Source organism: Pseudopodoces humilis, chromosome 22 (genome assembly GCF_049639895.1).
Source record: "Pseudopodoces humilis isolate 2021_Gansu_Grassland_sample_001 chromosome 22, ASM4963989v1, whole genome shotgun sequence".
In the NCBI taxonomy this organism is placed as follows: domain Eukaryota; kingdom Metazoa; phylum Chordata; class Aves; order Passeriformes; family Paridae; genus Pseudopodoces; species Pseudopodoces humilis.
This window is the reverse complement of record NC_142221.1, coordinates 5971776-5995825: the sequence shown is the minus strand read 5'-3', so window position 1 is coordinate 5995825 and position 24050 is coordinate 5971776. Positions and strand designations below refer to the sequence as shown.

At 59.5% G+C, this 24050-nt stretch overlaps 3 protein-coding genes across 7 annotated transcripts; 1 reads left to right on the top strand and 2 right to left on the bottom strand.

Moving 5' to 3' along the window:
- The first annotated feature begins 406 nt into the window (after nucleotides 1-406).
- On the top strand, nucleotides 407-11610 carry ENG (endoglin). Of its 2 annotated transcripts, none has more exons than XM_005527208.3 (15): nucleotides 407-544; nucleotides 4464-4621; nucleotides 6726-6860; nucleotides 7449-7611; nucleotides 7785-7941; nucleotides 8112-8241; nucleotides 8482-8656; nucleotides 8740-8882; nucleotides 9015-9152; nucleotides 9493-9537; nucleotides 9640-9750; nucleotides 9842-10087; nucleotides 10297-10360; nucleotides 10450-10551; nucleotides 10997-11610. In XM_005527208.3, the coding sequence occupies exons 1-15, from the start codon at nucleotides 487-489 to the stop codon at nucleotides 11164-11166; spliced, it is 1995 nt and encodes a 664-aa protein (XP_005527265.1). In that variant the 5' UTR covers nucleotides 407-486; the 3' UTR covers nucleotides 11167-11610. The 2 variants fall into 2 exon arrangements, with proteins under 2 accessions (XP_005527265.1, XP_014111819.1); XM_014256344.2 differs by having other exon boundaries at nucleotides 10977-11610.
- Nucleotides 11464-17121, bottom strand: FPGS (folylpolyglutamate synthase). Of its 3 annotated transcripts, none has more exons than XM_014256345.2 (15): nucleotides 17041-17121; nucleotides 15157-15285; nucleotides 14998-15051; nucleotides 14822-14886; nucleotides 14630-14744; nucleotides 14461-14538; nucleotides 14125-14186; nucleotides 13920-14022; nucleotides 13742-13819; nucleotides 13525-13672; nucleotides 13349-13447; nucleotides 13015-13165; nucleotides 12842-12917; nucleotides 12451-12517; nucleotides 11464-12354 (listed from the first exon to the last, which is right to left on the bottom strand). In XM_014256345.2, the coding sequence occupies exons 1-15, from the start codon at nucleotides 17065-17067 to the stop codon at nucleotides 11927-11929; spliced, it is 1680 nt and encodes a 559-aa protein (XP_014111820.2). In that variant the 5' UTR covers nucleotides 17068-17121; the 3' UTR covers nucleotides 11464-11926. The 3 variants fall into 3 exon arrangements, with proteins under 3 accessions (XP_014111820.2, XP_087921876.1, XP_005527266.2); XM_088065750.1 differs by lacking the exon at nucleotides 17041-17121 and adding an exon at nucleotides 16232-16312; XM_005527209.3 differs by lacking the exon at nucleotides 17041-17121 and adding an exon at nucleotides 15394-15528.
- Nucleotides 17122-18011: 890 nt separating this feature from the next.
- CDK9 (cyclin dependent kinase 9) lies at nucleotides 18012-23405 on the bottom strand. Of its 2 annotated transcripts, none has more exons than XM_005527210.2 (7): nucleotides 23263-23405; nucleotides 22625-22706; nucleotides 22113-22203; nucleotides 20135-20301; nucleotides 19786-19957; nucleotides 19555-19703; nucleotides 18012-18644 (listed from the first exon to the last, which is right to left on the bottom strand). In XM_005527210.2, the coding sequence occupies exons 1-7, from the start codon at nucleotides 23352-23354 to the stop codon at nucleotides 18279-18281; spliced, it is 1119 nt and encodes a 372-aa protein (XP_005527267.1). In that variant the 5' UTR covers nucleotides 23355-23405; the 3' UTR covers nucleotides 18012-18278. The 2 variants fall into 2 exon arrangements, with proteins under 2 accessions (XP_005527267.1, XP_087921921.1); XM_088065795.1 differs by having other exon boundaries at nucleotides 22625-22701; nucleotides 23263-23391.
- Nucleotides 23406-24050: the final 645 nt, after the last annotated feature.

Below are 24050 nucleotides of genomic sequence, written 5' to 3'. Positions count from 1 at the left end.
TGGGGCAGCCACCAGCCTGTGACCCTGCTAGGGCGCTGGCTGAGAGCAGTGGGGGCTGAATGTCGGCAGCAGCCCCTTCCCTATTGCCTGGGCAGTTCCCCATCCCCATCACTGGGGGCAGCTCGGGAATAATTTGGGTGGGTGGACCCCACCAGAACCCCCGTATCCAACCCTTCCACTCACTAGTGCCATCCCTGGGTGTCCCTGGGGGCACCTACCCTGGGTACCAGTGCCCTCCCCCTCCCCGGGGCGCTTCCAGTGCGTCCCCCCGAGTGTGCAGCCCCGCACGGCGCTGTAGGGAAACTGAGGCACGGCTCCTGCGGGGGAGGGGGTTCCATCCTCTCCGCCCCCGGCCCCTCCGGCCCGGCCCCAGCGCCGCCAGCGGCATTTCCTCCGCCGCGGACCGTCCTCCGAAGGGAGTCGGTTTCCTGCCGCTGCCGCCGCCCGCACTCGGCGCTGGCTCCCGAGGAGCGGCCGCAGGCGGATATGGGCCCCCGCTCCGTCCCGCTCCTGCCGCTGCTCCTGGCGCTGCTCGGCCGCCCGGGTGAGTGGGGACGGGAGGCACCGGGGGACCGGACCCCGGGGATGAGACTCGCGGGATGGGACCCCGGGACGGGACCCCCGGGACGGGACACTCGCCGCGGCGGGACCCGCCGGTGACTCTGGATCGGTGGCCAAAGGGGTCCCGGCTGTGCCCGCACAGGCAGTGATTGTCACCCTCGGGAACTCCGCGGGAGAGGAGGTTTTTGGGGAGCAGCCTCGATGTGGGAAGGGACGAACCCAGCCCGATTCCCGGAACACACACAGCACAGCCCTGCCGCTCCCTGGGACCCCTGAAGTCCCGGCTGCGTCACTGGGGCGTGCGAGATGCTGAAGCCCGGGCTGAGACCGTGGCCCACGGGGGTCTGGGTGGCTTTGGTGGCTTCCCATCACCACGGAGTATGAGGGGGTTGACCGGGAGATGGGGACGAGAAATGGGAAAAAACCGTTAAAGCCTCAAATGGGAGTTGGGGGCTTAGATGCCTTCCGGAGCTGTCAGAGCCACCCCGAGATCCCTGCAAAGCCACAGGGGGAATTTCAAGGAGGGACGCCAGTGCTGATGGAGCTGGGGAACAGGGAGCTGGGGGACTTGGGGACATAGCCTGCTGGCAGAGGGGAACTTGGAAAGCAGCAGCCAGCCAGAGAGGCTGGGGCCAGCGGCACTGAGTGTCCTGACTGGGTTGGTCCCTCCTGGTCATCTTGGGGGCCAGTGCTCATGGGTGGTGCTGAGGTGGCCCTTCTGCCAGGCTTGACGCCCACTCTCTTATGTCACAACCCTGTCTGGTGGCTGTGCCAGACAGTCCCTCTCGGGTGAAGCTGTGTTGTATGCACCATGTCCCCTATAGTGGTGCCATACAGTTTCCATCCTTGCAGATGTACAGTAAGTTCCATGTCTTGTGTAATTGTGAGGCTCGGTGCCCATCCTATAGCTGTGCCACAGTCCCTGCCCTATGGCAGTGCCATGGTGTCCCTATCCTGTGCAGGTGTGCAGTAAGGTCTGTGTCCTCTGTAGCTTTCTTGTATAGTCCCCATCCTATGCTCCACATCCTGCGTCATTGTGCCACAGAGACCTTGTCCTCCTTGTCTATGATGTATAGTCCCTATACCACACAGCTGAGCCATCTGGTCCCCATCCTACACAGCTGTGCCATGTGCCCATGACATTTGTATTTGTCCCCAACAGTCTCCACCCTATATGGCTGTGCCATACATGCCCTAACAGGGCTGTGCTATATGGGCTGGGTCCTACATAGCTGTGTCATATGGTCCCCATCCTGAGTGTCTGTTCCTAAGGTCCCTGTCCTGTTTATCTGTGTTGTATGATCCCCATCCCACGTAGCTGTGGCACACAGTCCCTGTGCTCTGTAGTGGAGCTATACAGTCCGTATTGTATGTGTCTGTATGGTCCCTGTCCTGTGTCACTCTGCCATTTAAACAGACCATCTCCTCTGGCCATACCACCCCTAACCTGCAAAGCTGTGCTGTATGGGCATGACTGTGCCATGTCATTGTGCCATGTGGTCCCCATCCTGTGTATCTGTGCTATATGGTCCATGTCCTGCGTAGCTGTGACACATGGTCCCCATCCTGCCTACCTGTGCTACTCATCACATCCTATCCAGCTGCTGCTTCTTCCTCACAGGAACTTCTGGGGCTGGGGGTGCCCACAGTGGGCACAGTCACAGTGGAACAGGGGTGCCCTTGGTGGGTGCAGTGCTGTAGGACTGGGATGGCCATGGTGGGAGCAGTGCTGTGGGACTGGGATGGCCATGGTGGGAACAGTGCTGTGGGATTGGGGTGCCCTTGGTGGGTGCAGTGCTGTAGGACTGGGATGGCCATGGTGGGAGCAGTGCTGTGGGGCTGGGATGGCCATGGTGGGAGCAGTCCTGTGGGACTGGGGTGCTCTTTGTGGGAGCAGTGTCAGGGTGTCTCACAGACACAGCCAGCTTCCAGAGGTGGGGGACTTTGTGCCCCCTTGGCAGGGGCCAGCACTGGGGTGAGCATGGTGCTGGGTCACCCCTCCCATCTTTGAGGAGAGGCAGGAATGATGTGGCTTGTGTCAGGCCCAAAGCCTGGACCAATCCACCCCATTATCCAACCCCCAATGCCACCTCAGCATGGTCCAAGAGCCAGAGGTGGCTCAGAGGATGACAATTTCCTCTCAGTGCAGGATCCATCCCCATTCCTGTCCTGGATCAGCTCATTACACAAGTGCCGAGGCATTGCTGCAGATGCAAGGATTCCAAAGTGGAGCTGCCCATCCCATGGGCATCCTGCACTGCCAGAGCCACCCTTGCCCTGCACCCCATACTCCAGCATTGTTCTCTGCCCAGGTCTTTCATCTACTCCCTAAACCCCAGGAATTTCCCCCCCTCAACCCCTGACCCATGGGGGAGCCACAGCGAGACCATCCCTATTCCCTGATCTCAGCAGCACCAAAGCAAGGGAGAGCGCAGGTTGGAAAAACATAAAGTGGATTTTCTTTCTTTCTTTCTTCCTTTCAATTTTTTTTCCCTTTCCTGGAGTACAAAAATAACAGTGCCCTTATCTGATCGCCCCGGCGGCCCAGCTGAGCCCCCTTATCTGATCCTGACATAATGCTGGAGCCCGCTGCCTTCCCCAGGGACAGACAGTGCCCGACTGGCACCGCTGCCCAGCATCCCCTCCTCCGGCATCCCTGCCCCGCCAGGGGCGAGCCCAGCCGCGGCCCCCAGCCCTGAGGATGCTGCCCGAGGAGCAGCCAGCTCTGCCCGTCCTCTGCCCAGCAGAGCCGTGCCCGGTGCCGTCAGGGCAGGAGTGGAAGGGAAGAGGGACACAGCCTGTGGCGCCCAGATAAGCGGCTGTTTATCTTCCTCCCGATGCTGCCGGCCGCGCGGCCGCCACGCTGGGGGGAGGAAGCGCCGGACAATAAGTGGGACCACGGCAGCGTCAGCGGGGGTCTGTGCCGTGACCCCTCCACCACAGCCAGGCCACCCCAATGCTGAGATGCAGTCGTGCACTATGATGGCTTGGAACAGCCGGCCTTTTGCCGGGTGCTGCGTCCCAAAAACTCAATGACCTGGAGCATCACATCCTCTAGCCCCAGTCGCGGTGGGGGTGGCTGGGTGCAGGTCCAGCCACCTCTTGGTGCATCGGCAGGAGCCACCAGGGATGAGAAAAGTTGCAGTGGGAAGGGGTAGAGCTCAGTGGCCACTTCTAAAGGAAACACAGCGTCCCAGGCACTGTGTCCCCATAGAAAGCCTCCAGCTGTGACCACGGGGGTCCGTCCTGCCCAGCTCCCTGGAAGGGAGCACCTATGGATGCAGTCGGTTCCTCGGGGCCAAGTTGAGGACAGCCCGGCCACAGCAGGGCTGCCTGAGGCAGAGGAAACTGTCGAGGCACGTGGGGATTTACAGGATCAGGCCTTCAAATGGCTGTTTGCGCTCAGGATTTCCCTTGGCAGCCGCCGGCCGGCCCCGCTCGCCGCGCGTCGCCGGGGGCTTTGGGATGGGGCAAAGCTCACGCCTCAGCGCCCGCGGAGGATGAGCTTTACAGCCATTTCCATACCTGCGCTTCCCACTTTCCTGCGGCGGGGGAAGGCGGGGGGGCTTCCGCCACCGCCCCAGCCTTCGGGGCGGCTGGGTGCGAGTTTTGGCACGCGGCAGTGGCGAGCAGGGACAGTGGATTTTTCCAGCCCGGATCCAAGGGTCATTAACGTGATTGCGGAGGGGGCTGGCGGTGGCAGACGAGCCCCGAGCGAACACGTAGCGGTTGTCCCGGGGGTGCTGTGCCGGCAGTGGGGCCGTGCTGACGCCGGGCTGGGGGCTGAGGCTGAAGGGGCAGTGCCGGCGCTGGCAGAGACGTTCAGCCCCATCATGTCTCGCCGTGTCGTGTCACCCCACATCCGTGCGGCGGGGACTGACAGTCTCTTGTTTTCCGCCCAGACCCCGGGAGAGCCGAGGGCTGTGACCTGCAGCCGGTGGCAGCGGAGACACCCATCACCCTCTCCTATGCCACCAGCACGGTGCCACGGGGCTGCGTCAGCAACAGCTCCATGGACACTGCCCATGAAGTCCATGTCCTCAGCGTCAAGTGGTCCAAGGTGAGCAAAAGGGGTCCCAGTACACCCCTGCAGAACTTCTTGCACTGTCACTTCATGCTGTCACCACAGCACTGACATGCTGTCACTGTCCTCAGCAGGCAGGGTGTCCCAGCTGTGAAAACCTTGCTCAAATTAAGGAGCAGAGAAAGGACCTGGATTAACCTCCATGACACCTTGTGCAAGCTTCTCCAAGCACAGCCTTGGGCATCTCTGCCCTTGATGGGAATGTAAAGACTTTAGAGGCAATTTCTTTAATAGCCCATGCTGCCAAGGCAGATATTCCTGTGCTGGACACCTCAGGACATTCCATTTCTCTGGGAAGGTGGCCTGGTTCTGGCTCAGGAGCTGGGCAGAGCCACGGGTACCCAGTGGTGACCACACTGGGGAGGGAGGAATGGAAAGTGGAAGAAGGGATGTAAGGCAGAGTGGAGGAAAGGACGGAGGAAGAAATGGAAGGAGGTTGAAGGGAGGGACGGAGGAAAGAGTGGAGGGATGAAGGCAGCACATCATTTTAAGACGTCCAAATGAGAAGAAACCTGTTTGCCAGTTTGGCATGGCCGTGCCGAGGGGTGGTAACTGCACTGTGGGTGCTTTGGGGCAGGGTTGGAGCAGGGCAGTGCCAGGTCTGGCGCTGGCACTGGCTGGCACTCTTGGGTGGGTTTGCGCCAGTGCACGGGTTTGCGTGGCAGCTCTGCAGGACAGCCCGGCTTCCCTGGCGCTGGCTGGGGCCCAGCACCCGATTTTGGCCCAGCCCTGGGCCACCCGGCGCCACACTCCCTGCTCCCCTCCACCTCCCAGCTCTCCCAGTTCTGCTTTTGGAGCAGAGGAGGAGCGAGGCCACGAGGCGCTGGAGAGGGTCGGTTTTGCAAGGAACCCTCTTGCCTAGCCTGGTGTGACCTGGCCTTGGCATCCTGGATAAATGCCAGGGCCGGGGCTGCCCCGGGGTTGTCACCAGCGGCAACTGGGGACACGCACTGATGTCACGGCTGCGGCCCTGAGCCCCACGGAGCGCGGGGGAAGCTGGGCAGGGACACGGCTCCACTTATAGAAGAATTACTGGAAGCTGCTTTCTATAAGCAGATCCCCACGATGAAAAAAAAAAAAAAAAGGAGAAGAAAAAGAAAAAAATAACCCGAAAGGCGGCGGCGGGGAGCGCCGAGGCTCCCGCCACTCGCGCAGCCAAACAATGGAGCGCCACAAAACACGCGGCAGGAAAAACAGCCGCCAGCTCCTCCCCGACACTCGGGACCACCCGGGGTCCCTGGCCACCCACGCTTGCCACGGGGCCACGGCCAGGCCAGGATGCCCACGGCCTCATCCCGCCAGCCCTGTGCACGGCACTGGCAGCAGCCTCCACCCACCTGGTCCCCGGCTGGTTTTCCCTGCCCGCTGCCTGGTGCAGAACTTTGCGAGCCATTATTCAGGCAGCAGTTGCCAAACTTAGCGCCTGGAGTTTTGACTTCCCCATCCGGATTTCCGGCTAGAGGCAAGCAGGCAGTGCTAGCCACGAGGAATGGTGTGTGCCACCACTGTGCCCAGGCATCCCTGCACACCGGTATGGATGCACCTGAGCCTGGACCGGCTGCACAGTGCTGGGACGGGGCTGGGAAACCTTCCAGGGGGATGTCCCGGTGCCCAGGGTGGGGATTTTCCAGTAGTCAGTGGGAGATATCCCAATTCCCCTTATTGAGGATGCTCTGGTGCCCGGGGTGAGGATGCCCTGGCCCAGTGTAGGGATGCTCCAGTCCTCAGTGTGGGGACACCCTCAGACACAGTGCAGAGGTTACTTAGTCTCTAACTCAAGGATGCCCTGGTCCCTAAGAAGGGGGTGCCTAAACCCCACTATGGGGGGTGTCCTGGAACCAGTGTGGGGATACCACCATCTTCCATGGTGGGCATATGGCTGGTCCCTTGCTTAGGGGAGCCAGGGGGCGTTTGTCCCATTGGTGTGGCATCCCTGCCCCTTAAACCCAGCCATGGCTGCCTCTTGCTCATCTTCAGGGCCAGCCTGAGGTCTCTCCATGTCCCTCTGGCTCCAGGGGGCAGCCATGAAGGTGACAGCAGCTGATGGCCACAGTGGTGACACTCTCCTCTTCCCCCTCAGGCCTCTCCTGTCCCTCTGACGGTGACAGTCACTCCAGGAGCCGATGCCTGCAGACGGCCAGCAGTGCTCATCCTCCTCTGCACCCGCTGCTCTGCCACCATCACCTCCCCATGCTCAAACCTGATCATCCGCACCGTGAGTGCCACAGCCCCACAACAGGAGCAGTCCTGGGGGGCAGCAGGGCTCGGGCCATCCATGGGGATGTTTAAGGTTGTCACTGGTGGAGACTGGTCACCCCAATCACCAGATAGGATGCTTGTGGTGCCCCAGGGAGGAGGGGACGCTCCTGACCATTGCTGGCGGCGCTGAGCTCTGGGCTGGCCAGGCAGGGAATGACGCACAGGGCTGGAAAAAGCTCCCATTTCCTCCGGCCGGCGGGAGGAAGGTCAGGGATGGGGTTTGGCTCCAGTGAGCTGAGCCGGGGTCGGGCGCTTTGTTAGCAAAATAAACCTCCTGCTTTGTTTGTGGCTAATAATAAAGTGGGCTGAGCCCTCCGCGTGCCGCCAGCCACTCTCGCTGCTCCCAGCTCATGGCCCGAAAACCCCCATTCATCCCGAGTGACCCCCCAGCCCAGGCTCCAGGGACACTCACCTGTTTTAGGTTCACATTTGTATCCTGCACCCTGGGGAGGAAAGGTTTTCCCTGCTTTCCCCATGCCAGCCTGTGTAAGGGAGGGATGCTTCTTGCCCCTCACCTTGGCTTATGCTGTCACTTGTCCCACAGGATGCCCACCTCAGCCCAGAGACCATCAGAGCTCCAAACCCTGAGCCACCCATGGTCTCTAGTGAGGGGAAGCTGCTGACCTGGGTTCTGGATACCTATGGGGGCATCACATCCTACAGTGAGCTGCAGGACCCCCGCAGGGTCCAGCTCCACCTGGGAGAAGGTGCGTAGGGCTGGGGGCTAGTACTGGGGGGCTGGAGCGGGCAGGAATGGCCTTCCTGTTCCAGAAGGGTGACAACCTCCTGGGGCAAAGTACCTTCCCCAGGGTGATGTCCCTGGCCCATCTCCCCACCCACTGAGCCCAGTTTGACTGTGATAACGCTGCCACCTGCACAGATGCCCGCAGCCCTCCAGAATGCACTCCCCAGGAGCACTTCAATGCCGTTCTGCACCTTGAGACTGAGGTTTTCTTCCACGGGGTGAAGGGCTGCTCACGCAGTGACACCCAGAGCACCAGGGCCGCTCACATCATCCATCTGCAATCGGAGCCCAGGTACCACAGTGCCAGCAGTGGGACCCCAGGCGTGGGACAGGCAGTGGGATATGCTTGGAGATGCTTGGGAAGGTGTTGAGGTGTCTCCAAAGGCAGAGCCCCATATCCTGAGTTGGATGTGGGACTGGTTGGTACGGAATGTTGAGAAGGAGGATCTTGTGGTTTTGCAGCTCCCCCATCAGAGAGGTGAACCTGTCTCTGAGTTGTCCTGAGAATTATGCTGGCAACCAGATCCTCATCCTGCAGAGCAAGGTCAACTTCACCTGGTCCCTCTTCTTGAAGTGCCACATCCAATTAATGGTATGCTGACAGGAAGGTGTCTTCCCCACCACCCCCACCAAGGGGTCTGCCAGGTGCCCAGGAGATGCTGGTATAATGGGGAGGGTGGCAGGAGGGCACCTGGAGACATTAGACATGGGCAAGTGGCACTCCCCCTGCTGCAAGCCCTCATGACTGGGATGAACCCTGCCTTGTGCATCTCCAGCTGTCCCTGTCTCCACTTAGCCCCTCTATGCTTTCCTCCTTTCCTCCTCACTGCAGGTCTCTGGGAGTTACAAGATGGTGTCTTTATTCCCAATGCTGTTCCCTGGGGAGCTGCTGCCTGACACGGAGCAGGACCTCATCGCTAAAGCCTTTGAGAAGAACTACAGTGTCATTGCCTCCTACTCTGCTATCCCTGCTAGCACCCACATCAGCCTGGAGATTCAGGGGCACGGTGAGGCCCCCAGGGCCCCAGGGCTGGGTGGGATGGGGGTTTCCACCACTCCCACTCAGCCCCACCATCTCCCTGTCCTGCAGAGAAGGTTGAGATGCCTGTGGCGACCACCCCCCTTGTCATCACACAGCCCCCAGACTTGCCCCACCAGGTGCTGCTCACGCTCAAGCCCTGGAAGTGCACAGATGAATCTATGGAGATCGTCATCATCAGGTCCTACCTGGAGGTGAGGAGGGTGGACAGAGGTGCCAATGTCCACCAAAATCACTCAGAAGTTGCATTTTCCTCTGGGTGCTCGGGGTAGGTGGCACAGGGCTGCCCCCAGTCAGTGGGTGACTACAGTGTGCTTTCCTCCCAGCCCATCAAGGACGTGGTGAACATCACCCTGAGGGACATCAGCTGCCAGGCAGAGAAAAATGCCACCCACTTCATGTTGAAAAGCCCCCTCAACCACTGCGGCACCTCACTGGAGGGCAGGGGCTATGCCAACAATGAGGTGAGAGGGGGGCTGGCTAGGGGTGTTGTCTCCAGCACCACTGATGGCCCATGAGTGCTTCAGTGATTGCCAGTGGGGCTTCTCCACCAGGACCTCCTTGCTTTTGCATGGCTGGAAACATACTGCAGCCCAGGGCTGAGATGGAGGGGGAGTGTGTGTGGGACAATCCACCCATCCCATCCCATCCCATCCCATCCCATCCCATCCCATCCCATCCCATCCCATCCCATCCCATCCCATCCCATCCCATCCCATCCCATCCCATCCCATCCCATCCCATCCCATCTCTCCCTAGACTCCAGCAGTGGAGACCATTTGACTGACCCAACCTTCCTTGCAGCTCATCCTCAGCCTGGCCAAGGACGCAGTGCTCCGGAGTGTGCGGGTAAGAGCCGGGTTTCCCAGCATGTCCAGGAGTGGGAGAAGGTGCAAATGCCACTGTCAGCTGGGTGCTGGGTGCCCACTTAGTGCTGCCCCCCTCTTGCAGGTGGGCTTCCAGTGCGAGATCCCACGGGAGCTCTTCCTGCGCCTTTTCCCCACCGCTGCCTTTGAGGCACCACAGACGGAGCTGGAGATCAACAAGGAGGCCTTTGTGCAGGTACTGCCACTGTCCCGGTGTCCAGGCTGGGGCAGTCCAGCCATCCCTGGGCCTGTGACCCTGATGGAGTGCCCCACTCCCACCCCTGCAGGCGTCCATGCGATGGATGGATCACCCAGCTGACCTGCAGCTGAAGGAGTGCTGGCTGGTGGCCTCAGGGCGGGAGCCGGTGCTGCTGGTGCAGGGTGGGGAGGCTCGAGGGGCGGGGGTGGTCGTGCTGGAGGGCCCCCCCAGCAGCCACGGGAGGAAGATCTGGCGTTTCCGTTTCACCTACACCATTCCTGAGGGGGGACACATGCCCTTCTCTGCCATCCTCAAGTGCAAGGCCGGCTTGCAGGTCAGTGTAACCCTCTCCCCACCCTGTGATGGGCACCCTGCTGGTCCCCATCGGCGGCAGCAGCCCGATGGGTTTGTCCCACACCGTTGGGTGACGGAGCCCATCCAGGAGCAGCATTCCCTGGTCTGCAAAGAACCTGGGGACCCTCACCTCTGCACCCTGCAGGGGTGCACATTTTCCCCCTCTCACCCCAATCTCCATCTCCACAGAATGACACCATCTTTGAGAAGGTCTTGGAGGTGACAGTAAAGGATGCCTGGAGGCCGCACAACTGTGAGTTCAGGGCAAGGGAGGTGGTCAGGATGGGATTGGGAAAGGGACCCTCCCAGTGTGGCAGTGCTGACAGCCTCATTCTCCCACAGACCGTGGGCTGGGGCTGCCCGCTGTCCTGGGCATCACCTTCGGTGCCTTCCTCATCGGGGCACTCCTCACTGCCGGGCTCTGGTACATCTACTCGCACACCCGTGAGTATCCACCACCCTTGGGGACCCCCATGGTGGGATGGGGAGGTCACATGCGTGTCCCTTACTGGGTTGCCCATTTTTCCCTCCTGGCCAAAGTCCTCAGGTGAGCCAGAGAGCACGCTGCTCCATTGCCCTCATCTGTACAGTCCTGGCACTGCTATAGGGGAATAACCCTGCTTCAGGTGTCTACAGCTCCTTGGGGTCCCTCCTACCTGTCTGGGGCCCTCTGCCATCTGCCCTCCCTCCCGCTCCTGGTGCCCCATGCTCATCTCCATCCCAGGGGCTCAAGGGCCAGCTGGGGAGTGATCCATGAGGGTTTGTGCATGCGGGCTGGAAGGTCCCAGGGGACTGAGCCAAGGCCACCACTGTTCGCCCTGAGTCTGGTTTCCCCTTGGTGTTCCCCCGTGGCGGGCGGTGTGAGCCAGGTCCCATCTCCAAACTGCAGCCGGTTTCCAGCACGGCACCAGCCTCGGAGAGCAGCAGCACCAACCACAGCATCGGCAGCACCCAGAGCACCCCCTGCTCCACCAGCAGCATGGCCTGACGCCCCCGGGCCGCCCCGAGCCCGCACAGCCCCCGGCCAACGGACTTGGGGACCCACCCCAGTGCCATTAAGCTGATATTTTGCCCCAAATCTCAGGCCGAGCCCAGAGGGGGCCTCCATTACTCATTCAGTGAATGCTTTGGCCCCCCGAGGGCAGCCCACACCGGGGGGGGGCACCCTGCAACCCCCCTGGGGTCCCCCGCTGCAGTGGGGAGGCAGAAAGAGCAGCTATTGCCAAAACCTCCCACAAGGCTCCCCATCAAATGGGGGGGGAAGAAGAAGTGGGTGCCCCCTGGACATGCCCCAGCACTTGGGGTGACTCCTGTGCCCCTCCTGCATCCCCCCGAGAAGGCAGCAGGCACCAGTGGGAGCAGCAAGAGGTTTATTTGCGGGGGATGGTGCAAGGCTGCTGCCCTCCCACAGGACGATGGGCAGAACCCACCACTCCCCCCAGCTCCCTGTCCAAGTTACAAACTCTTATCAATAATAATAAAAACTTTCCCTATGTTAAATTAGTTGCGCCGTGATGCTGAGCCTTGACGCAGCTTGAGGCTCCCACCTATCAGGCATTGGGACCTCATCACAGCCTCGGGCAGCCCCCCAAACCCTGGGGGCCCCCCTGGTCAGTCTCACTAGGGAGGGGATGGAGACCAGGAGCATCCCCCCATGGACAGTGTCCCTGGAAGGGCACAGGCAAAAGGCACTGGGGTGAAAACAGCCAAGCCAGGATGGGGTGAGGAGGGTCCCACATTCCCCTCCAGATGCCTCCAAGCATCACTGGGGGCAAAACTGTTGCTTCAAGTAAACAGAGGTGCAAAGCCCTGTCCCCCGTTACTGGGACAGTGCTGGGACGAGCAGCCTGAGGGCCCCCCCCACCAAGTGCAGGCTGCCGGTCACCAGGACACGGACAGCGGCTGCCTCCTGCAGCAGCACGGCCCCACTGCTGGCTGCGGGGTGGGGGTGAGCCCCTGAGGCTGCAGGGGCTGCCAGATGGGGGTCCCGGCCCTGTGCTACCCACCTCAGTGCCTGGACCAGGCACGGGAACACCAGGGCTGGGGAATTGAGGGGTCGTGGGGCTGGGGGCACCAGGAGCAGGGAGCCTCGGGTGGGGGCTGGCTGCAGCAGCCCCCCCACCCGCAGGGGAGATGGGAGCCAGGGGTCCTGCCCCACTTTCTCCTCCAGGAGCCTTGTCCATGTCCTCTGGTTCTCCAGGCAGCGGGTCAGGGCATTCTCCAGTGTCACGTTGAAGTTTTGCTGATCTGGGAGGGATGGGGACAGCAGTCTGGGATTGCAGAGGGAGCTGGGGAGGGATCAGGATGGGGAACTGGGGGAGACCCCGTCTTCCCCACACTCACCCGCATTGCTGGCCACCGACACCTCCGTGAAGTTGGGGCAGAAGACAGCGTAGTCAAAGTGACAGGGCTGCAGAGACAGGAGCAATCAGCACCGTGGGAACCCTCAGGACCCACCCACAGGGTTCCCACTGGGGCCAGTCCCTCACCAGCGGGGTTACAGGGGATGGGGCAGGGGATGATCCAAGTCCCGTCCCCACACCCAGCAGGGGTGAGACCCCTGCAGGGGCAGTTGAGGTGGGATACACTCCGGGATAGCAGGATGGGCAGACAGACAGACAGACAGGGTGCCAGCTCCACCTCGTGGCTCCCTGCACCCACAGCAAAGCAGGTCCCAGGACTGGCAGAGAACCCAGGCATCTGGGCACCCCCCCCAGTGCTCCCCAAACCTCACCACCAGCAGCTTGAGCAGCGCCGCCGTGTCCCGGTCGCCTGTGGCATTGAAGAGCAGCACACGCACCTCAGAACCACTGCAGGGAGAAAGGGCAGGTGGCCCATGCCCCCAGGGGACCTCCAGCACCACCACCACACCCCCACAATGTGTGCCCCCCCTTTGCCTCTCCTTACTCATGGGGCTTGTCCTGGTTGAGGGCGGCCTGGCGGAACCAGCGGACACAGGCCTGGATGCTGCTGGTGGTGTGAGCTCCGTCCAGGTACCACGTCACAGGGCCGTGGGAGAGCACCTGAGTCCGGCCCAGCCACTCTGTGTCCCGCAGGCCTGGGGGAACACAGGGCAGGGCTGGGACCCGTACACCCTCCCCATCACTGCTACCCCCCGTGGGAATCCAGTGTGGGGCAGACCGTGCCCTCCAGCACACACGGCACTGGCTGGGGTCCAGCATGGCCCTGCTAAGCCCCGTGAAATGGTGAGGGCAGGGGTGCTGGCACGGCCACACTGCACCTTGGATCATGGCATCGGTCAGTCGGAAGGCAGGCGCCAGTGGTACCGGCCTCCCCAGCAGCTCGGTGCTTGGCGGCATCTCCTTCAGCTCCCCAAGACCTAGGCAGGACAGGCATCCCACTGAGACCTCAGAGGCCTGGTGGGCTCTGGCCCCCTGTCCTGTCCCCCTGCCTTACCCTGGCAGCCACGGCGCTGCAGCCACGTCCGTGCCAGCTGTAAGGCCAGGGCGGCATTGGAGCGCTGGTGGGCACCTGCCAGCCCCAGCTCCAGTGCCTGGCAGCCCTCCTCGAAGTCATCCAGCTCCGGGCACAGGTAGAGGGGACACTGCAGGGAGAGGAGGCTGAGCCCCCTGCCATGGGGTACCCCCCACCCACACCCCCACCAGCAACTCACCTTCCGCTCCTGGGCTCGCTCCCTCAGCACCTCCAGCGGCCGCTCTGGCTGTGCCACGGTGAACGCCGGCACACCGGGCTGGGAAGGATGGGGGTGCTTAGCAACATGGGGATGCTCAGGGACATGGAGGAACACACCCCAAAAACGTAAGAGGAGAGAGAAGACCAGGTCTTCCTACCTTAAAAATGCCCCCCTTCTGCCAGGCGATCTTCTCCATGGTGTCCCCCAGGATGCTGGTGTGGTCGATGCCCAGGGAGGAGACCCCACACACCACCGGTGCCCTGGGGATGCAGCATGGCAGTGTCCCTGCTGTTCCCCCCTCCACTGTGGGGACATCAGGCCCTGGCAGCCCTGGAGACAGGCTCAGCCCTGCCAGCTCCTACCTGATGATGTTGGTGCAGTCATAGGTGCCGCCAATGCCAACTTCCACCACTGCCAGGTCCACCTGGGGACACAGGGACACTGGAGCCATCAGAGCCACCAGCAGCATACGTCCCCATGGATTCAGGGATGTGGATGGAGACAGGTCCCTGCCACCAGCCCTTCCAGACCCACACCTGAGCACACCCCCTATTTGTGACGGGATCATCCACCTGGCACAGCATACCATTTACAGCCATGACAGCCTGATCCACACAAATTCTGCCCCAAGTACCCCCTCCCTGAGGTCCCCACCAACCTGATATTTCTGTCACAAGCTGGAGGCCACCACCACTGACCTTCTCCTGCAGGAAGACTTGGAAAGCCATGATGGTGAGGAAGCGGAAATATGCCGGCATGCTGGCGTGCTCTGGGTCCTGCCAGGCAGAGCAGGGTGAGGGTGAGAACATGACCCTGGGAGTGGGGACCCAAGGGAAGGAGCACCCCCACAAGCCCTGCTGGCCCCACCTTGGTCTCCTCCAGGCGGTTGTAGACCAGCCAGAAGTACTTGTTGAAGAGGTCCTTGCTGATGGGCTGCCCATTGATGCGGATGCGCTCACGTACCTGCACGAGGTGAGGGGAGCTGGGGGCACAGAGCAGGGGGAAGAATCAGGCACTGCTCCACTGGCCCTTCAAAACCTTCCTGACCCTCCTGCCCACCTGTAAAAGCCTGTCTTCAGCCCATAGCTGCGGAGGATGCATTCAGTGAAGGCACATGCTGAGCCCTGAGGAGACAGCTGTGTTAAACCCCCTGTTCCAGAGCAGGGGCAAACAGAGCCACAGACACCAGCAGTCCCCACTCCCTGATCCCCCACAGCACCTCCTGCCTGCCTCACCTTGCCCTTCGTCCCCGTGACGTGGATGATGTTCAGTCGATCCAGGTCCTCGACCTGTAAGAGTTCAACCACCCTTTGAGACCCCCATGGCAACCAGTGCCAAGCATGGTGGCACTGCTAACAGGACAGAGGGAACAGGGACGGGGACCAGCCCTTCACCTTCAGTCCACTCCTCTCCAAAAAGCCCTGCATGGCTTCCAGCTGGGCCTGGGGGTCACCGCGTTCCCGCTTCACCTGCTCCAGGTAGCTGGCATTGGTCTGCAGGGTGTTGAGCATCCGGATTGCATCCTGGAAAGACGCCCAGGGTAGTCGGGACAGTGCCCATCACAGCAGCCTTGTGGCTGCGCCACAGTCCCAGGGGCCAGTCTACCCAGAGCCCGCTGCACCCTGACCCACCCCTTCGGGCTCGGTCCCCTCGGCGGTGCCATTAGTCACCCACGCCGGCAGCATCTCTGCCATGGTGCCGCGGGGACGTGCGGGCAGCGCCAGATCCTGTCACGGGGACAGGCTACTTATGGGCAGGGGTTACCCGCCCCTCCCCAGGTGCCCCTTGGCCCCGCGGTGGGGCACGGGACAGCCCAGCACCGGCACCAGCGCTGCCCAGTGGGACAAGGTCGCCGCCGGAGGGAGCGGGCAGAGCTCCAGCGCCCGTCCTGCCCGTGTTTAATGAGCGGCGCTAATGAAGCAGCAGCTGCACGGCACACTGAGACAAGAGGTCATTATTGTCACGACCCTCGAACCCACGCCAAGGGGACGTGAGCCTGGTGATGCAGGGGGGACCTGGCACAGCACCAACCCATGTCCCCAGTGTGGGGACACTCCACCCAGGCACCTGGACCCTGTCCCGCCAGACAGTGGCACCGGCACCGACAGCGCTTCCAGCTCTGCAGAGCGACACCGCTCCCGCCTGCCCGAGGGGGGCTCCACGCCGGGGACCGCCATCACCCCCACGGCACCTGGAGCAGCCGCGTGCGGCCGGGACACGCCGTGGCTACTGGAGCGGCTGCCGCTGCAGGCCGGGCTCACCCGCGGCTGCCACGGGGCACGGCGCTTTGCGGGGTGACCCGACCAGAAAGCGGGGACACGTGGCGCGCAGCAGCCGGCACTGAGCGGGGCTGCGGGAGACGGCAGAGGGGGGTCAGGAGGGGAGGTGCGTCTGCCGCCCCGCGCGGAACCGGAGCCCCATCGCTGTCGCGGCCCCGTGCCCCGCCCGGTGCGCGGCCCCGCGCGGTACCTGGTAGTCCATGGCGGGGGCGCGCGCGGGGCGCGTGCCGGAGCGGCGCCCCCCGGCCCGCAGCGCCCCGCGCCGCGCGCGCAGCCCCCCCGCCCCCCCCCCCCCCCCGCGCGCCCCCCCGCCCCAACCGCGCGCGCCGCCGAGAGAAGGGGGCGGGGCCGCCCCGCCCCCCCCCCCCGAAGCCGCCGCCGCCATCTTTGCGACTGGCAGCGCGCGCCACGTCGCACGAGGAAGGCGGGAGCGCCATCTTGGCGAGGGGCTGGGGGGCGGCCGCCCCCCTGCCCATCCGGGCGCCTCGGTAGGGGCACGGCGGTCCCGGCAGCCCCGCTCGGGACGTAGCATCAGGCACAATCCGTCTCGAGGTCGCTCAGTCTGTCAGCACAGGGCCCTACAGCCCCCACCGCCTGAGCTGGGGCACAGGGACCCCCAGACCTCCGCAGCCTCTCCCGGTGGCAGCGGAGCCCCCGGGCTGCCCGGAGCTCTGCTCGTGGCGGCGGTCCTGCTGTGCTCATGGACGGCGGCGCTGATTGCGCTGAGCCCCCCCAGATCCCCAGGAACAGCACTGGGCTCTCAGGCTGCCCGAACCCGAACTGAAGGCCGGTGCTGTCGTGCAGGCTCCCACTGCAGTCTCCGTTTAGGCAGCACAGCCACAGGAGGTTCACACCAGCCATTCGGGACAGGACCATGTTTATCCACAATGGCACAAGTCAGCTGGCTTATTGCTCATAACCGACTATTTTTCCAAAGAAACCAAATCCCCGCCCCCTCCAAACAGACACTGTTTCAGAGCCCCAAATCAAGACAGTTACCTTGTACATGTCTTTTATAGAGCCCATTTTTTATCCTGAGAATAGCTCCGCTCACCACCACTTCCTCATGAGACTTTACACTACCAATGACCTGGCTTTTGTCAGTAATTGTTAACAGACAAGTTAGCAAGTGCCAAATGCTATCACCAGCTGCACGTGTTGAATCCTGGGATCTTGGCATCCATGGGGCATGGGAAGATGTCTGGCTACAGCTGATAGCCATGGGCAACTGCAGAGAACAACTGTGGAGGACCACTTGCTCTCCATGAATTGATCCTGCCAAGTTCTGGCATAAGGTGTGCACAGGTGATCCCAGAGTGTCAGGCTAGTCACTGTACCCAAAGGAGGCAGTGGTCTTGTTCTAGTCTCTCAGGCAAACAACTCCAGGAGAGAGCAGGGGACACACGAGTGTCCCCCTGTTCCCAGCATGGTGTAACCAGCCCTGCCACACTATTCTGAAATCCCTGCAGACAGCAGGAGGTCAGGTCTCACCTCAGGAACAGGGCAGTGCTTACTTGCAGCAGGTTGCACCAGCCTGCACGTGGTGTATCCAATATGACTTCCAGTCATGGTTTGCAAATGAAGAAAGTATGGATGCCATGTGCTGTCACAATTCCCACTGCAAATCCTGGCTACATGGAGCATCCAGCTCTGAAACCCACCTCTCTGGTTTGCCCAATAAACCCTTTTTTAGGCTAGATCCCAGGCTCTAGGGAGAGCTAGTCATGCTGTCTAGGGTGACTGCCTTGCCCAAGACACATTTGATGACTCAGAAGCACCTGCCTTGTTCTACATCAACACTTCCATGCTCAGAGAGTATTCCATGCAGGAGCTATGACAAGACCAAGAGAGCTGAGACATCTCCAAGCAAATTTGGTCCAGGGCATCTACTCCCAGTCCTGCCAGTCCCCACACCATTTGCCAAGAGCCCCAGCATGGATGGAGAAGTTTTTTCCATCACCAGATCCATAACAATTGATTTGCAAGTTTAATGTAACCAAGACAGACTTTTTGGGGGCAAAAGGAGGTTCTGAGACAGGAAACTGCAGGGAAACAATGTTGAGCTCACAGGTATCACCTCCCCAAGTCACGCAGCTCTGCGGTGGCTGAGGAGATGGCCAAGCTCTGTTAACACCATCAGTCAATCCACTTTGAAAAAAGTTCTTTCCTAGACAAAAAGACCTCGCCAGGACATCTCTGCTTAATGTGGGGAAGCCCAGCCAGGACCCTGCCGGATGTCAAAACACTCTGTCAAATTCAGTCTGGTTGGTGGCAGCTGGGTTCCTGCCTTGGTTCGCCGGCTGCTGGGGCATGTGCCCACCCCTCCTGCGTGGTGGGGCCAGGTACTCAAACATGGACTGGTTATGGGTGGACAGCATGTTCTTGAGGTCTGAGGGCATGGGGTCCGACCAGAAGAAGTCGTGGTTCAGGGCATCGTCGCTGTCGATGCGCTGGGCGGGATCCAGCACCAGCAGCTTATCAATGAGGTCTAGCGCATAGGGGTCTTTGACATAGGCCTTGAGGCGATCCTTCACCTTCCGCTTCTGCCCCTTGGGGAGATCCAGCTTCTCATACAGCTCGTATTTATCCACGTTTGGCCAAACCTGGCAAGAGGCAGGAAAAGGGGTTGGCGAGAAACAGTTATGGAAAGGACAAGGCGTTTTTGATTCAAACACCCTCAGCAAACCAAAATAACAATTCTATTTTATAATCTCCAAGCTGGCAAACATTGTTCTCACAGCAACAAAGAGGCACTAAAGGCTGCACTAATGCCTGGAGACATGTAGACAAGTCAGGACAGTCTTCCTGGTGTGGAAACAATGCTCAAGGATTTTTGGTTTCCCCATGAAAGAACTACTAGAGAGCACAGTTCAGGCCAGCTACCACATCCAGAAAGATAAAGTGACCAAACTGATTGCTAAACAATCACCTGGATGGGACAGCTTTTATCCTTAGAAAGCAAAGCCTGCTGCAATCACCAGCACTTATCTCGATCTGGGAGAGGCCACAGCAGGTAGCTACATGCCAAAGAAAGTGCCTTCAGTGTATTTACATAATGACTGTGACAGCAAGATGAGGACTCTGCAGCTGCCAGCACAACATCTCACAGATCTCAGTCCGGGCTGAGATCCCTCAGCTTGCTCCCCACAAGAGGGCAGGACGAGCTGCTGATAAAGGAGGAGCTGAGAAGGGGCCGGGTGCTCACACCAGAGCTGAGATGATGCCGCAAATCAGAAGACAGAATTCAAGAGGCTTTTCAAGGTGACCAATGCAAAACACCCGAGTATAAAAACCGCCATTCTTCTTCAAGCAGAAATTGAGGGTGTTTGTCTAAGAGACAACCCCAAAACACAAGCTAGAAGATTCTCCAGCCTCCCTGCCAGCAGCAGGCACACTCTACTGCTGGGAGCGTACAGCAGGCAACACACAGGGCAGGGAAGAGGCCCGAGTGCCTGGTCCCAGGCTCTGCCCACACTCCTGCTCTCCACAGCACATCCCCACTCTGGCCCTCACCTCTGGCGTGATGGATCCACAGAGCTGGCTGATGAGGGTGAGCTGGTGCTGCTCTGTGTTCCCCTGCATGATGGGGCTGCGGGTCCACATCTCTGCCATGATGCAGCCTGCGCCCCAGAGATCAATGGGGGGGCCATAGTCACGCTCCCCTAAACGGAGATGACAAGTTAGTCTCCCAGAGGGCCCAGAAAGGCCAAGAAGCCGGCAGAGCCCACCTAGGGCTCCTCCTACCTAGGAGCAGCTCTGGGGGCCGATACCACAGGGTCACCACACGGTTGGTGTAGCGGTTTGGCTGGCTGTTCTTAGCCAGGCTGAAAGCTCGAGCCAGCCCAAAGTCCGCCAGCTTCAGGACTCCATCCCGCGTGATCAGGACATTCGCTGCTTTCATGTCTCGGTGCAAGATCTGTACAAGGAAAGACATTGAAGAGTTAAGTGAATAAAGTGCCCCCCTCGTCTGCTTGAGGCCAGCACGATGCTCAGGCTACAGAGGTGGGAAACAAGGATTTCCCTCCAGCTTGTTCTAAGACACCTGCTCCTTGGAAAGCCACCCTCTGAGCACAGCAGGAGTCTGTCCTGTTACCTTGTTCCTGTGGATGTAGTAAAGTCCATTCAGGAGCATCTGCATAACTTTCTTGATCTCTGACAGTGTGAACTTGACGTGGGCGTTGCTGAGAAGGCCAGCCAGGTCATGCTCACAGAAGTCAAACACAAGGTAGATGCTGCCCTTGCACCGGTTGTAGGGAGAGGCTGCAGGAGAGGCACAGAGGGGCTGTCAGTGAGGGACCCTTCACCAGGTCACAGCTCCTCTTACCTCCCACCACCCTGCAGCTCATACAACACCCTCTACACAGAATCTCAGGGCACAGGAACACAGAGAACAAGGCAGCCTGTAGGCCCTCAAGGTCCTTTTTAAAGAAGAACTGAGCAAACCCAGCAACACAAGAACAGGAGATGAGGATTGGTACAGTGAATGTCATCAGACAGGCAAGGAAAGGGCAGGACAACCTTTGAAAGCTTCACTTCGTGCTGCTCTGGGCACATAACGGCTGTGGGGTTTCCTCCCTGCAAGCTGTGGCTGCCAGCCAAACACCAGCAATAGAGGAGGCAACCACAGACAGCCCCAGGAAAAATGCAGAAACATAGAAAATCTGTCTAATCTCACATTAAAAAGTGAGATTTCCTGCAGCCTCAAACAGGATCTGTGAGAACGGACTGATCTTGATCAAAGCGATATAAAATTCCACCTGCAATTTGAAGTCAATGACTACAGACTTTAAGTGAAGCAATCGATTTCAATCTTGTTCCTAGAGCACCCACACAAAACGTTATTAAAAAGAAAGGCTGATTTTCATCAGTTGGAATCAGCAAAATCTGCTGATCAGCATCTCCAACCAGAAAAGCTTAGCCCCCACAGAAGCACGCTGCTCTCCTCCCCAGCCAGGAGGGTGCCTGCTACACTGGTTTGCAGTTCCTCACACAGACACAGCCCGAAACATACCTTTCCAACATAAAAAGAGAAAAGCCTCATGTTTGAGAACAGTAAATTTCTACATTACAGTAAACTAAGGTCAAGGTAGACTTGGATGAAAACTGTAATACAAACAAAACAAAAGCAAAAAGGGAACAAATGACATGTCTACAAAAATATTTGCTTTTGGTATGCCAGACACCCAATTGTTGCAGCTCTTTTAATCACACAGTGAATTAAAAATTAACTTGTCATTGGTGTTTTTACTCCTACCTATTCAGACAGTAATCTACTCAGGTGTCTGAGTACTGGAGTAATTTGAATTTCCCACCCCTAGGCCAGACATTTCTACCCATTCAATGACTGGACTTTTTTAAAAACACCAGATACTAGTCAGTTTGTTTTTATTCCACTGACATGACTGGCTAGGGACAGGCAAGCTGTAACATCAACTGTCATTTTCTGAAGTATTTTTCCAGTACAAATCTAAACAAGAGCATGATATATAAACTCTAGCAAATGTTTCACTGGAGACAGAGCCAGGCCAGGTGTGCTGAGCCTGTGAAGCAGTGGGGGTACATAGCATCAGGTGGGAGTGTGGAGGTGGAAAAGCAGCTCAGAACAGCCCATGTGAAGTCCCAGCCCTCCCAGCACAAGCAGTTACATCACCCACAGAAAGAGATGCTGAGTGAGCCTCAGCTGGAGCTGTGTCATCAGCTCAGAACTGCCAGAAACCATCAAAGCCAACTGAGAGAGGCAGCTCCAGGCTGAGGAGCCCCTGCTCCAAAGTCTCTCCAGTGCTGGTTCATTTAAAGCCACTCAGAAGGGAGTTTCCCAGCATAGGCAGCATTCACTGCTATGGCACAGGCATATCCTGGCAGGACTGCAACAGCTTTTTCCAGCCGACCTTCAGCAACGTCCTGACTCATTTAGAAACTCATTTCCAAGACAAGTGACCTGTCACCCATGCCACAGGCAGTAACAGAGGCCTGTGCTCAGCTAGACCACCCCACTCCCTGCACTAGACACCAGTCTGCTCAGCAGGGCTCAAAAAAGCCCTCATTAACACGAGGGAGACCCTGTAAAGTACCTTTCGTCCTGCAGATTTCTATGAGGTTCACCACATTCTCATGTTTGAGCAGCTGGAGGATTTTAATCTCTCGCAAGGCTGTGATGGGGAACTGGAAAAGAGAAAAAGAGAATGGAGATTGGAGGTGCAGGAGACCAGACCATCTCTGCCTAGAGAACAGAAGAGGTGTGACCATGCAGCTTGGCAGGTCCCACCCTCCTCTCCTCACCTTCTACGTTCACACCAGGACATGTGACAGCCCAGCCTGAGTTGCAGAGCAGCCTCTCTGGCTGCTGCCTTTACTGTTTGAGCTGTGAACTCTCTCCCCAGCCCCTGACCATGTGCTTCACACATCACCCACAAACACAGTTTTTCTTCCACAAACACAGCCAGTGTGGAGTCCTGTGCTGGGGGTCCCAGAAGAGAAGAAACACATGGGAAGTGTCACCTCCCAGCAGCCATCCCATGCAGCCCAGTCCCCTCGCTGCTGCCATGTGCCTTTGCAGCCCAATTCAGCCATGCCCCACACTTACCCCTTCCTTCTCATTTTCCATCAACACCTTCTTCAGTGCTACTTTCTTGCCTGTCTGGCGATGTTTGGCTTTGAAAACTTCCCTTTAAAAAAACAGGAAAAAATCCATGAGAACCACAAGGAGAAAGCAGCCAGGTGCTCCTGACAAGGAACAAGCCCAAACACTAAAGCACCATACAGAGAACTCTGTGCTGAGCCAAAATAGCAACATTCTCCCCGGACAAAAGGCCCTCAGGACTCAATGAACCAACAGAAAGCCCAGAGCTCTTGCAGCCTTACAAGGATCTTCAGTAATGTAGCGCATTTTGAGAAAAAAAATTGTACGTTTGGAGCCAAGTTGCACGTTTGGACCCAAGTTGCACGTTTGGACCCAAGTTACAAGTCCCCACCCTAACTATTTTCAAGGTTAACTCTGCTCTGCCAAGCTGGGACAGAGGGAGATCTCAGGTTAGGAAAAAGAGGGTCCAGGAGTCTGGTTCTTTGAAGCCAGAGGGATGACCGGAGAAAGAACACGAGAGCAAGGAGCACCCGAGGCTGGTGCCGATGGGCCGCGGGGCTGGGCCCCGGCTGCAGGCCTGAGGCCGGCGAAGGACGGAGCCGGGCCGTGCCAGGGAGGGCCGGGGCCGGCACGTCACTCACCCGAAGGTGCCCTGCCCGATCTTGGCCAGCTTCTCGTACTTGGAGACCTCATCGCAGAAGGGGCACTCGACCATGTCGTACTGCTTGGCCATGGCGGCCGCGCCGTTGCCACAGCACCGCGTCCCGCCCGTTCCGCCACGTGACCGGAGGGACGTCACGTGACCTCAGCCGCCGCGCGGGGCCTTGTGGGCATTGTAGTCCTTGCAGGGCCACCGCCATGTTGTGCCTTCTCGTGGCCTGGGAGCACCGAGCGGTCCCCTTTGCCGGTGGCCCTAAAGCGCGTTGCCCTGTGCCCCGTGTGTGCTTAAACACGTCAGGAGTTAAACAAAACTTATGCTCCTGCAGCCGCGGCTGTGACCGAGGCACAGGCAGGAGGACTCCAGTGTCTGGTTCAGGGGACCCTGAGTTCATCCCCCAGCCATGGCTGTGTTCAGGTGCAGAACAAAGCACTCGATCTCAGGCTGTTCGAAACTGGTCCCCAAGGTGGAGAGCACGGGGAGCCAAGGACTGAGCTGTGGCAGATCTGGCTGCCAGCATCCTGGTCATGGGAGCCACCAGCTCCCTGGCCCCTGCTGAGTCCAGGCCACCTTGTCCTGCATGGAGACACTCTTATGGAGAAATCAGTGTCCCCAGAACAAGGGAATGGCTGCTGGGGAGTGCTCCTGCTGGCAGTGACGCCATCCAGCTCTCACCCCACAGGAGCTGAGCACCAGATGTGCATGGCAGAGTCCTGTCTGCAGGGCTGGAGCCTCATCCACAGAGCTGGCAACCTCATCCATAGGGCTGAC